The sequence below is a fragment of the Procambarus clarkii genome, chromosome 30, assembly GCF_040958095.1.
Source record: "Procambarus clarkii isolate CNS0578487 chromosome 30, FALCON_Pclarkii_2.0, whole genome shotgun sequence".
Lineage (NCBI taxonomy): Eukaryota > Metazoa > Arthropoda > Malacostraca > Decapoda > Cambaridae > Procambarus > Procambarus clarkii.
In genome coordinates, this window is record NC_091179.1 from 3,248,294 (window position 1) to 3,262,932 (window position 14,639).

The following is a 14,639-nucleotide window of genomic DNA, read 5'->3' on the forward strand; positions in this document are numbered from 1 at the left end:
TAGGGTTGGTTAGGTTCGGTCATATATCTACGTTAATTTTAACTCCAATAAAAAAAAATTGACCTCATACATAGAGAAAAGGGTTGCTTTATCATTTCATAAGAAAAAAATTATAGTAAATATATTAATTCAGGAAAACTTGGCTTATTAGGCAAATCGGGCCTTGAATAGTAGGCTGAGAAGTGAGTTCTGGCTACTAGGTACGACATATATATATATATATATATATATATATATATATATATGTCGTACCTAGTATCCAGAACGCACTTCTATGACTACTATGCAAGGCCCGATTTGCCTAATAAGCCAAGTTTTCATGAATTAATTGTTTTTCGACTACCTAACCTACCTAACCTAACCTAACGTAACCTTTTGAGCTACCTAACCTAACCTAACCTATAAAGATAGGTTAGGTTAGGTTAGGTAGGGTTGGTTAGGTTCGGTCATATATCTACGTTAATTTTAACTCCAATAAAAAAATATTGACCTCATACATAACGAAATGGGTAGCTTTATCATTTCATAAGAAAAAAAATAAAGAAAATATAATAATTCATGAAAACTTGGCTTATTAGGCAAATTGGGCCTTGCATAGTAGGCATAGAAGTGAGTTCTGGCTACTAGGTACGACATATATATATATATATATATATATATATATATATATATATATATATATATATATATATATATATATATATATATATATATATATATAAGAAGTGTTTGACTTGCAACAATGATCGAACCCGTCTGTGACATTCATCAATGTTTCCCATTGTTGTGTTCTTCAAGAGATCCATAACCTTTAAGCACCTTTTTGCATCATTATTTTTGTATCAACCCATGTATATCTTGTAACCATCAAATGCATAATAAAGCACAAAAAATATTCAAGGAAGGGGGTGGTAGGAGAAAAGCACACAGAAACTGTATTGGAGGGGATCTAAACATTCCCTCTAATGCGTTATGCGTGGTTTCCTCCGAGGCTATGGGTCCCCCTTCTTCCAGCTAGAGGTGGTACTCCCTTCCTATTTTATATATATATATATATATATATATATATATATATATATATATATATATATATATATATATATATATATATATATATATATATATATATATATATATATATATATATGTCGTTACATAGTAGCCAGAACGCACTTCTCAGCCTACTATGCAAGCCCTGATTTGCCTAATAAGCCAAGTTTTCATGAAATAATTGTTTTTCGACTACCTAACCTAACCTAACCTAACTTTTTCGGCTACCTAACCTAACCTAACCTATAAAGATAGGTTAGGTTAGGTTAGGAAGGGTTGGTTAGGCTCGGTCATATATCTACGTTAATCTTAACTCCAATAAAAAAAAATTGACCTCATACATAATGAAATGGGTAGTTTTATCATTTCATAAGAAAAAAATTAGAGAAAATATATAAATTCAGGAAAACTTGGCTTATTAGGCAAATCGGGCCTTGCATAGTAGGCTGAGAAGCGCGTTCTGGCTACTAGGTACGACATATATACATATATATATATATGTCGTACCTAATAGCCAGAACGCACTTCTCAGCCTACTATTCAAGGCCCGATTTGCCTAATAAGCCAAGTTTTCATGAATTAATGTTTTTTCGTCTACCTAACCTACCTAACCTAACCTAACCTAGCTTTTTTTGGCTACCTAACCTAACCTTACCTATAAATATAGGTTAGGTTAGGTTAGGTAGGGTTGGTTAGGTTCGGTCATATATCTACGTTAATTTTAACTCCAATAACATAAAATTGACCTCATACATAGAGAAAAGGGTTGCTTTATCATTTCATAAGAAAAAAAATATAGTAAATATAATAATTCAGGAAAACTTGGCTTATTAGGCAAATCGGGCCTTGAATAGTAGGCTGAGAAGTGAGTTCTGGCTACTAGGTACGACATATATATATATATATATATATATATATATATATATATATATATATATATATGTCGTACCTATTAGCCAGAACGCACTTCTCAGCCTACTATTCAAGGCCCGATTTGCCTAATAAGCCAAGTTTTCATGAATTAATGTTTTTTCGTCTACCTAACCTACCTAACCTAACCTAACCTAGCTTTTTTGGCTACCTAACCTAACCTTACCTATAAATATAGGTTAGGTTAGGTTAGGTAGGGTTGGTTAGGTTCGGTCATATATCTACGTTAATTTTAACTCCAATAAAAAAAAATTGACCTCATACATAGAGAAAAGGGTTGCTTTATCATTTCATAAGAAAAAAATTATAGTAAATATATTAATTCAGGAAAACTTGGCTTATTAGGCAAATCGGGCCTTGAATAGTAGGCTGAGAAGTGAGTTCTGGCTACTAGGTACGACATATATATATATATATATATATATATATATATGTCGTACCTAGTAGCCAGAACGCACTTATCAGCCTAATATGCAAGGCCCGATTTGCCTAATAAGCTAAGTTTTCATGAATTAATGTTTTTTCGACAACCTAACCTACCTAACCTAACCTAACCTAACTTTTTCGGCTACCTAACCGAACCTAACCTATGGAGATAGGTTAGGTTAGGTTAGGTAGGGTTGGTTAGGTTTGTCATATATCTACGTTAATTTTAACGCAAATAAAAAAAAATTAATCTCATACATAATGAAATGGGTAGCTTTATCATTTCATAAGAAAAAAATTAGAGAAAATATATTATTTCAGGAAAACTTGGCTTATTAGGCAAATCGGGCCTCGCATAGTAGGCTGAGAAGTGCGTTCTGGCTACTAGGTACGACATATATACATATATATATATATATATATATATATATATATATATATATATATATATATATATATATATATATATATATATATATATATATATATATATATATATATATATATATATATATATATATGTCGTACCTAGTAGCCAGAACGCACTTCTCAGCCTACTATGCAAGGCCCGATTTGCCTAATAAGCCAAGTTTTCATGAATTAATTGTTTTTCGACTACCTAACCTAACCTAACTTTCTCGGCTACCTAACCTAACCTAGCCTATAGAGATAGGTTAAGTTAGGTTAGGTAGGGTTGGTTAGGTTCGGTCATATATCTACCTTAATTTTAACTCCAATAAAAAAAAATTGACTTTATACAAAATGAAATTGGTAGTTTTATCATTTCATAAGAAAAAAATTAGAGAAAATATATTAATTCAGGAAAACTTGGCTTATTAGGCAAATCGGGCCTTGCATAGTAGGCCGAGAAGTGCGTTCTGGCTACTAGGTACGACATATATATATATATATATATATATATATATATATATATATATATATATATATATATATATATATATATATATATATATATATATATATGTCGTACCTAATAGCCAGAACGCACTTCTCAGCCTACTATTCAAGGCCCGATTTGCCTAATAAGCCAAGTTTTCATGAATTAATGTTTTTTCGTCTACCTAACCTACCTAACCTAACCTAACCTAGCTTTTTTTGGCTACCTAACCTAACCTTACCTATAAATATAGGTTAGGTTAGGTTAGGTAGGGTTGGTTAGGTTCGGTCATATATCTACGTTAATTTTAACTCCAATAAAAAAAAATTGACCTCATACATAGAGAAAAGGGTTGCTTTATCATTTCATAAGAAAAAAATTATAGTAAATATATTATTTCAGGAAAACTTGGGTTATTAGGCAAATCGGGCCTTGAATAGTAGGCTGAGAAGTGAGTTCTGGCTACTAGGTACGACATATATATATATATATATATATATATATATATATATATATATATATATATATATATATATATATATATATATATATATATGTCGTACCTAATAGCCAGAACGCACTTTTATGCCTACTATGCAAGGCCTGATTTGCCTAATAAGCCAAGTTTTCATGAATTAATGTTTTTTCGTCTACCTAACCTACCTAACCTAACCTAACCTAGCTTTTTTTGGCTACCTAACCTAACCTTACCTATATATATAGGTTAGGTTAGGTTAGGTAGGGTTGGTTAGGTTCGGTCATATATCTACGTTAATTTTAACTCCAATAAAAAAAAATTGACCTCATACATAGTGAAAAGGGTAGCTTTATCATTTCATAAGAAAAAAATTATAGTAAATATATTAATTCAGGAAAACTTGGCTTATTAGGCAAATCGGGCCTTGAATAGTAGGCTGAGAAGTGAGTTCTGGCTACTAGGTACGACATATATATATATATATATATATATATATATATATATATATATATATATATATATATATATATATATATATATATATATATATATATATATATATATATATATATATATATATATATATATATATATATATATATGTCGTACCTAGTAGCCAGAACGCACTTCTCGGCCTACTATGCAAGGCCCGATTTACCTAATAAGCCAAGTTTTCATGAATTAATTGTTTTTCGACTACCTAACCTACCTAACCTAACCTAACCTAACTTTTTCGGCTACCTAACCTAACCTATATATTTTCTCTATTTTTATCTTATGAAATGATAAAGCTACCCATTTCATTATCTATGAGGTCAATTTTTTTATTGGAGTTAAAATTAACGTAGATATATGACCGAACCTAACCAACCCTACCTAACCTAACCTAACCTATCTTTATATGTTAGGTTAGGTTAGGTAGCAGAAAAAGTTAGGTTAGGTTAGGTTAGGTAGGTTAGGTAGTCGAAAAACATTAATTCGTGAAAACTTGGCTTATTAGGCAAATCGGGCCTTGCATAGTAGGCTGAGAAGTGCGTTCTGGCTACTAGGTACGACATATATATATATATATATATATATATATATATATATATATATGTCGTACCTAGTAGCCAGAACGCACTTCTATGACTACTATGCAAGGCCCGATTTGCCTAATAAACCAAGTTTTCATGAATTAATTGTTTTTCGACTACCTAACCTACCTAACCTAACCTAACGTAACCTTTTCAGCTACCTAACCTAACCTAACCTATAAAGATAGGTTAGGTTAGGTTAGGTAGGGTTGGTTAGGTTCGGTCATATATCTACGTTAATTTTAACTCCAATAAAAAAATATTGACCTCATACATAACGAAATGGGTAGCTTTATCATTTCATAAGAAAAAAAATAAAGAAAATATATTAATTCATGAAAACTTGGCTTATTAGGCAAATTGGGCCTTGCATAGTAGGCATAGAAGTGAGTTCTGGCTACTAGGTACGACATATATATATATATATATATATATATATATATATATATATATATATATATATATATATATATATATATATATATATATATAAGAAGTGTTTGACTTGCAACAATGATCGAACCCGTCTGTGACATTCATCAATGTTTCCCATTGTTGTGTTCTTCAAGAGATCCATAACCTTTAAGCACCTTTTTGCATCATTATTTTTGTATCAACCCATGTATATCTTGTAACCATCAAATGCATAATAAAGCACAAAAAATATTCAAGGAAGGGGGTGGTAGGAGAAAAGCACACAGAAACTGTATTGGAGGGGATCTAAACATTCCCTCTAATGCGTTATGCGTGGTTTCCTCCGAGGCTATGGGTCCCCCTTCTTCCAGCTAGAGGTGGTACTCCCTTCCTATTTTATATATATATATATATATATATATATATATATATATATATATATATATATATATATGTCGTACCTAGTAGCCAGAATGCACTTCTCAGCCTACTATTCAAGGCCCGATTTGCCTAATAAGCCAAGTTTTCATGAATTAATGTGTTTTCGTCTACCTAACCTACCTAACCTAACCTAACCTAGCTTTTTTTGGCTACCTAACCTAACCTTACCTATAAATATAGGTTAGGTTAGGTTAGGTAGGGTTGGTTAGGTTCGGTCATATATCTACGTTAATTTTAACTCCAATAAAAAAAAATTGACCTCATACATAGAGAAAAGGGCTGTTTTATCATTTCATAAGAAAAAAATTATAGTAAATATATTAATTCAGGAAAACTTGGCTTATTAGGCAAATCGGGCCTTGAATAGTAGGCTGAGAAATGAGTTCTGGCTACTAGGTACGACATATATATATATATATATATATATATATATATATATATATATATATATATATATATATATGTCGTACCTAGTAGCCAGAACGCACTTTTCAGCCTACTATGCAAGGCCCGATTTGCCTAATAAGCCAAGTTTTCATGAACTAATTGTTTTTCGACGACCTAACCTACCTAACCTAACCTAACCTAACTTTTTCGGATACCTAACCTAACCTAACCTATAAAGATAGGTTACGTTAGGTTAGGTAGGGTTGGTTAGGTTCGGCCATATATCTATGTTAATTTTAACTCCAATAAAAAAAATTGACCTCATACATAATGAAATGGGTAGCTTTATCATTTCATAAATAAAAAATTAGAGAAAATATATTAATTAGGGAAAACTTGGCTTATTAGGCAAATCGGGCCTTGCATAGTAGGCAGAGAAGTGCGTTCTGGCTACTAGGTACGACATATATATATATATATATATATATATATATATATATATATATATATGTCGTTACATAGTAGCCAGAACGCACTTCTCAGCCTACTATGCAAGGCCTGATTTGCCTAATAAGCCAAGTTTTCATGAAATAATTGTTTTTCGACTACCTAACCTAACCTAACCTAACTTTTTCGGCTACCTAACCTAACCTAACCTATAAAGATAGGTTAGGTTAGGTTAGGAAGGGTTGGTTAAGTTCGGTCATATATCTACGTTAATTTTAACTCCAATAAAAAAAATTGACCTCATACAAAATGAAATGGGTAGTTTTATCATTTCATAAGAAAAAAATTAGAGAAAATATATAAATTCAGGAAAACTTGGCTTATTAGGCAAATCGGGCCTTGCATAGTAGGCTGAGAAGCGCGTTCTGGCTACTAGGTACGACATATATACATATATATATATATATATATATATATATATATATATATATATATATGTCGTACCTAGTAGCCAGAACGCACTTATCAGCCTAATATGCAAGGCCCGATTTGCCTAATAAGCTAAGTTTCATGAATTAATGTTTTTTCGACAACCTAACCTACCTAACCTAACCTAACCTAACTTTTTCGGCTACCTAACCGAACCTATCCTATGGAGATAGGTTAGGTTAGGTTAGGTAGGGTTGGTTAGGTTTGGTCATATATCTACGTTAATTTTAACGCAAATAAAAAAAAATTAATCTCATACATAATGAAATGGGTAGCTTTATCATTTCATAAGGAAAAAAATAGAGAAAATATATTATTTCAGGAAAACTTGGCTTATTAGGCAAATCGGGCCTCGCATAGTAGGCTGAGAAGTGCGTTCTGGCTACTAGGTACGACATATATATATATATGTCGTACCTAGTAGCCAGAACGCACTTCTCAGCCTACTATGCAAGGCCCGATTTGCCTAATAAGCCAAGTTTTCATGAATTAATTGTTTTTCGACTACCTAACCTACCTAACCTAACTTTCTCGGCTACCTAACCTAACCTAGCCTATAGAGATAGGTTAAGTTAGGTTAGGTAGGGTTGGTTAGGTTCGGTCATATATCTACCTTAATTTTAACTCCATTAAAAAAATTGACCTCATACATAATGAAATGGGTAGCTTTATCATTTCATAAGAAAAAAAATAGAGAAAATATATTAATTCATGAAAACTTGGCTTATCAGGCAAATCGGGCCTTGCATAGTAGGCCGAGAAGTGCGTTCTGGCCCACTAGCTACGACATATATATATATATATATATATATATATATATATATATATATATATATATATATATATATATATATATATATATATATGTCGTACCTAGTAGCCAGAACTCACTTCTCAGCCTACTATTCAAGGCCCGATTTGCCTAATAAGCCAAGTTTTCCGGAATTAATATATTTACTATAATTTTTTTCTTATGAAATGATAAAGCAACCCTTTTCTCTATGTATGAGGTCAATTTTTTTTTATTGGAGTTAAAATTAACGTAGATATATGACCGAACCTAACCAACCCTACCTAACCTAACCTAACCTATATTTATAGGTAAGGTTAGGTTAGGTAGCCAAAAAAAGCTAGGTTAGGTTAGGTTAGGTAGGTTAGGTAGACGAAAAAACATTAATTCATGAAATCTTGGCTTATTAGGCAAAATGGGCCTTGAATAGTAGGCTGAGAAGTGCGTTCTGGCTATTAGGTACGACATATATATATATATATATATATGTTTGGCTTAGATAGCCTTAGATATCGTACCTTAGATAGCCTGGCGCTCGAAACGCATTAGCATATCGATTACTGTGACCAATACACCATGACTGACTGTACAGAAGTCATTGGTAGTCGGAAACTATTTGCCCAACAACCCGACAGCAATCACCATGTCAAGCGATCACAGATAATTTTCATCAAATCAGTCACTGTTGCAGAAAATGCGAGCCAAAACTTGTTCTAGAAACAAAATTTGTTTGTAGGAAATGTTCTACAAACTTGCATAAACCACAAGCCATATGTAACCAAAAGACTTTTCCTTGTGAAGAATTCGAACCTTTAATAGGTTCTTTAATAAAAAAAAAATAACAAGGATTTTAAGGTGCTAAGAAAAATATTTAGCTGTTACATGTAGGAGCAAAGCCTAGCAAAAAAGCTTCAACACAGGCCAAAATTGTAGAGGGCTGAATAAATGAACGCTAACTTGAACTAAGGAGTTTTGATACAATGGGCAATCTTTGCTGCCAGAGTGAGTCTTTTTTAAAGTAATGAGCTGATATTCTGATAATTTAATTAAATATTTTTGAATAAAACTCCTGTTGAAGGAAACAAATGAATATTCGGAGAGGTTGCGATCTGATTTAGTGTGTTACCTTCAACAACATTTTTAATGAAAGAAAGAAATTTAATCTAACCCTCATGAGTCACGGATGAGCAGGTGAGTGGGAGGGGATATTGGAGGAGACGGAGATAGAAATGTTGGGACCAGGGAAAATTGGTTGAGAGGAGGGAGAGGGGGAGATTGGAGAGAGATGATGAATATGGGGATAATGGAAGAGAGTTAGCGGTTGGCATAGTGGGAAATAGAGACTAGGAAACCGCCAGGTTCATATTGAAGTAATAATTTATTAAATTACTTGAACTTGGACCTAAATATCTTTATAACATATATAAAATATCTCAACTTACTCTGATTCAACAATATGCGAAGGTAAGCGGATGTTGGCGAAAACTTTTGTTTTTGGCTGACGGTCCTGAGTGAGAAGCAAGAAGACATGAGGAAGGCCGTCAGAGGCAGCACCAGCAGCGCCGCCAGGATGGCCGCCCACACCACCGGCTCCAGAGGGAACAGGAAGCCCCAGGGGTCCACCTCCGGCCGGCCGCGGGCTCCCAGCATCCTAAAGTAGTCAGTTAGGATTGGTTCTGTGAAGTCCACCACTTCAGCACGGATTCCACTAACACCGAACGGGCCGACTGCTACGTCTACTTCCTATATGTTGGAAAAAAACATCAAAGCACATAATCAATAGAATGAATATTGTTTGATAGCTGATGAAAAACATGAGCGATACAAAGTGTATGACTGGTATTCTTGATGATACTATCAGTGAACTAGTCAGTAGTGTTTGTGGGGGGATGGGATTTCACGACTCTCTTAAGTTGTGCAAGTGAGTGCACACGAGATGTAAATGAGCATAGAATTTCCAGATTACACATTTCTTGGGGCACTGTCCTTATTCCTCTTGTCTGGGACCTAGGTCTGCCAAATTGGGTATCTATTGATGTCCCCTCTGGCATTGTAGACCAGTGGTATTACAAGGCTGGTTGCATGCCAAGTTCCTGATCTACCCGAAATATTATAAAAGTCCTCATTAAAGCTCAGTGTTCCACAGTCATGGGAGACAGAGGAGACAGAGTGACTTTCCATGGGCCCGAGTGAGAAGAGTCAGATCACACGATCAGTGGGAAGTCACGTCTCCCAACCTCCATGAATGCTTTTCCATGATGTCATAAGAACTAGTCAACCTGCATTTGGGATTGTCATTTGGATTAGGCATCTGTACATGACTGCTCTCTGTCTTCCTTTACCGTACTGTTGAAATAAGGGAAAGCTTGCTAAGCAACGTGTAAATCCGAAGCATCGTTTTGCTCCTGGAATTCACATTCGTTAAATGTGCAAGGATATAATAATGGCGTTCAGCAACGTGCAGTAGTGTTTGAGGTGAAAGGAAAGAGAGACTACTGTCTATGCATCATTTGAACTTGGCTATGCCACATCAAATGACTCCAACCATGTGCAACGGACTATTTTAGAGTGCGATCGTGTTTACTCTAATTCATCAACTGATAGTGAAGGGTTTAAAGTTTCTCTATTCAAATCAATGCCACTTGGTTTCTAGACCGAGTGGGGTAAATCTTAATGTACTTCTTGACTCTATGTTTTTTGTAACATCCACCGTGAGTCTGTGAGTCTTTGAATGAGCCCTCGTGAGTCTGTTTCATATGAGTGTTGTGTCAAGTTCAGCTTCGCGCTCCAATCCCGCTGCTTGTACATGTAACTGGCATCTATTACGTCAACGAGTATCCGCACATTTTCAACCATCTTCGTTAGCATTTGAGGGGACAGAAAGGAGAGACGACAATCTACTCATTTATCAATCCCAGCTACACCAAGCAACATTAACGTGAATGGAAGGTCATCATTCATCTGTTAGGGATATGTGAATTACAGGTGAATGAATCAAGAATTCACAGTAGGAATGAATACAGTAGGAATGAACCTGCCTACTGTAAGTACAAAAGCTGTACCATTTTTCTAGTGTTACTTTCTGTTGATTTCAGTGATTAACCGATCAAATAAGTATATTTCCTAGTCCAGCCCACAACAGGTGAAGATTAGAACAATTGGAAGTGTTAAGACGTTTACCTGCTTTGGAATACTTTGCACACCTGTTCAAGGTGAAAGAACAATACTAAAAGAATCGTTCGCAGAATAAGAATATTAACCTACACCGTAAATTTAGAGTTTCAGTGACGTGATATTGCAGTGATTTATTCTTGTCTCTGTGATTTGTGTCTATTTCAAAGAATTATTGTGGTCTCGGTGGCGAGAGTTTATTTCTGTGATTTGTTATTGTCTCAGTGACGTGGATTAATCATTGTGTTATACTGCTGTGTGCATTATTGTCATTGTTTGTCTTGTTGTGAATTTCATGTTTGTTTTGTTGTGCATTTCATGTTTGTTTTTTTGTCGCTTTCATGTTTGATTTGTTTTGAATTTCATGTTTGTTTTGGTGTGCATTACATGTTTGTTTTGTATTACCCGAGTACCCTGTTGTAACTCCAATCAATGTCATTTTCATTACTGCAAGAATCGCATGCAGTTAGTGTCAGAGTGCTCACAAGTGTCCAGTTAATTCACAGTGCATTATGTATGTGGGTAGAGACGCACTGTCTCCTCACGGCCATAGGGACCATTCGGGTCTATGCTTTGCATAGTTTTTTGTGATGTTCTGACTAATGTATTGTCAAGCTCCCTGTGTAATAGTAAGTTTAATGAATAAACCTGTTATTAATAACAGAGGTTTTACATCAGCATTTCCCTAAGTACTGCCCCCGCACTTATTCTGTTTAACTTCCCGTTAAAGATTCCGGGTATATTGAGACCCTATTGCCTACCAAGACTAAATAACATCAATATGAGTTGAGAACTCACTTTTAGTTATATATCTAAAATTACATTTACTCGTTGGAACAAGGCTGATGACCCAGTGAAAGAGACACCTGCATGCTCGTCTGGAAATTGGTTGTTGTGTGACAACCCTCTCCACATGAGATACAGCAAATCTCTGCGGTTCCTCTCGCAACCGCAGAGAGCAATTTATGTTAATTTAAAGCTTGCAGACCGACCACCATTGGGATTGGTGTTCTTGCATGCAGTTGCAGTCGTTTCAGAAAATTATATACTCATAATGATTTACCATCTATAAACTCGTCATATAACTTATCACAAATGTAGATAAATAAGTTTATTATCTTCAACTTTTTATAACTATCAACTATATTTATTAATAGTCATATACGTTTGCTTTATTGAGATTAATTCCATATATGCTTCATTTACCTGTCTAATCACCATCCCCACCATTCCTGACCAGGTACCATCGTCACGCTTAATGCCCCAAGATCCATCAGGAGGCCTCATGTAGCTGTACCTAGAGGAAAGAAAACCCACAAATATATATGGCCATAATAACTCTTACGACAACTATTACATATATACATATATATAATATAAATATAAATTCTCCAAAATTAAAAAAAAAAATAATTTTGGAGATTTAATATTTTTATTACCACCGACAGTGAAGAAAAATATAAGTAATATTGAGAAAATTCGTGTTAGAATTATTAATCTTACCTTTTCCTATGTTTTTTCCATGTTACGATTCCAGTTCAATGTTTCTGATTGCATTGATAAATTCAATTTTTCGAAGATTTTTATTTTTTTTCAATTTGATTTAATTATTTAGTGTGACACTGCGTTGGAATTGAGCTGTGTCGTTTACCATACCATGTATTTCATGCCTATAGTTTATGTTTCGTTCTTCATTGTTTTTCAGCTCATTTTTTTTAACTATTCTGCCTATTTTTCAGTGCAATTGGTGGTGAAATTGAACTGTGTCGATTGATCTGCGTTTGAATATAAATATTTCGTTAGTATTTTTTGTTTTTGTTTTGAAAACAAGAAAATGAACAACACATTTATTTCACAGCTGCAAATGTGAAACAAACTGTTAAGAATCCACCGGCTACAACGTTAACTGCTTTCTTCACGTTATGTCAAAATGATGTATTTGCGAAAACACTGCTGAATTCGGAAATGCCTACGTATTACACATGGAATGCCAGTAGAAAATCATTTGAACGATGCAAACGAGGAGAGCGAGTCGACGGACAACCTGGCATATTCAAATAAACAATGATATGAAGACTGTTTACAGTGCATCCCAATCGAGATGAATGCTTCTTTCTTCGCATGCTATTGGTAAATATGTTCGGTCTAACGTCTTTCCAGAAATTTATATTTGTAAATGTCGTTACACCCGCCACTTTCTGTAGTGCATGTAAAGCTCTGAATTTATTGGAGAACGACCGACACTGTGATGTATGCATAAATTTGTGTCCAACACGTCACATCCAAATCAAATTTGTACATTGTTTGCAATCATATTGAACCCCGGCTCTCCTTCATCTCCAACAGAGTTATGGGAGAAATATAAATTGCACATGACTGTAGATATTATCCGTCGAATATGCAAGGAAAATTGAAATATGAACATGGATGTCACAGCAAAATCTACAACGAAGCGTTGATAATGATTATAGATTTGTGCTCAGAAATCGCGAACAAAGTTCTCAATCAGTTGGAAATGCGAATCGATCTGCTGCTGCTTCGTTCGATGTAGAATTGCGTCGTGAACAAAATTACAACACGGGTGCTCTGTTGTCGTATCTGTAATCAAATATTCCCAAGCTAACGCTTGAGCGAAAAGGTATTTACAATCGAATAAATCAAACAGTCAATAACGGGCTTGGAAAACTCTTCTTAGATGAGCTAGGAGGAACTGGTAAAGCCTTTCTAATTAGATTGATTCTGGCAGCATTTTGATCACAAGATGGCATTGCCTTAGCTCTTGCATAGTCTGGAATAGCTGCGACATTGCTACCAGATGGAAGAACTGCTACTTCGGCTTTGAAATTGCCATTGAAAATGCAATTCACTGAAACTCCCACGTGCAACATTTCCAAAGGATCTGGCATGGAAAAAGTATTGCAGAAATGCAAACTTATTGTTTGGGATGAATGTACAATGGCCCACTAAAATCCGAGTGCATCCGAGCAGATTTTTATATAAATACTATATAGATGTCATGTCTGTGACAGGAAAAAATTAGTTTTTTTTGAAAAGCTGTGTTTTTCCTGAGTTTTTCAAGTGAGGAAAATCTTCGAAACGTCTTTACCGATTTCTTTGAAATCTTGACACAACATTGCATTCGAATAGATGAGTGTTTTTATATACCTACTATATCTACATGCCTTACCTGTGATAGGAAAAAACATGCTTTATTGAAAAACAGCGCCATCTGTAGGACGTATGAGCATACACATACTGTAATCTCCGAAAGTTCTTCACCGATTGCTTTGAAATTTTGACACAACGTTTCTTTCGAATACGTGCGTGTTTTGATATACCTAATATTTAGACGCCAAACCTGTGAAAGGTAAAATCATGCATTTTTTTGTAAAACAGCTCCATCTGTTGCACATAAGAGCAACATACGATATACAAGATATGTTACGATTCAATTTCAATGTTTCCGATTACTTTGATATATTTAATTTTCGTAGGTTTTAAGTTATTTTCATTTTTTTTTCATTTTTTTTTATTTTAAGTTATTTAGATGCCAAACCTGTGACAGGTAAAATCATGCTTTTTTTTTTGTAAAACAGCACCATCTGTTGCACGTAAGAGCAACATACGATATACAAGATATGT

General features: G+C 34.3%; 1 protein-coding gene across 1 annotated transcript in view; it reads right to left on the reverse strand.

Annotated features, from left to right (window-relative positions):
* The window catches only part of LOC123765604 (probable glutamate receptor), a gene marked incomplete at its 5' end in the record, with an annotated part of 131,960 nt that overhangs the window by 52,807 nt on the left and 64,514 nt on the right, over nucleotides 1–14,639 (reverse strand). The window contains 2 exons of the mRNA XM_045754280.2: nucleotides 9,269–9,569; nucleotides 12,204–12,294. Coding sequence (XP_045610236.2) covers nucleotides 9,269–9,569; nucleotides 12,204–12,294 — 392 coding nt within the window. The remainder of the gene's footprint in view (nucleotides 1–9,268; nucleotides 9,570–12,203; nucleotides 12,295–14,639) is intronic.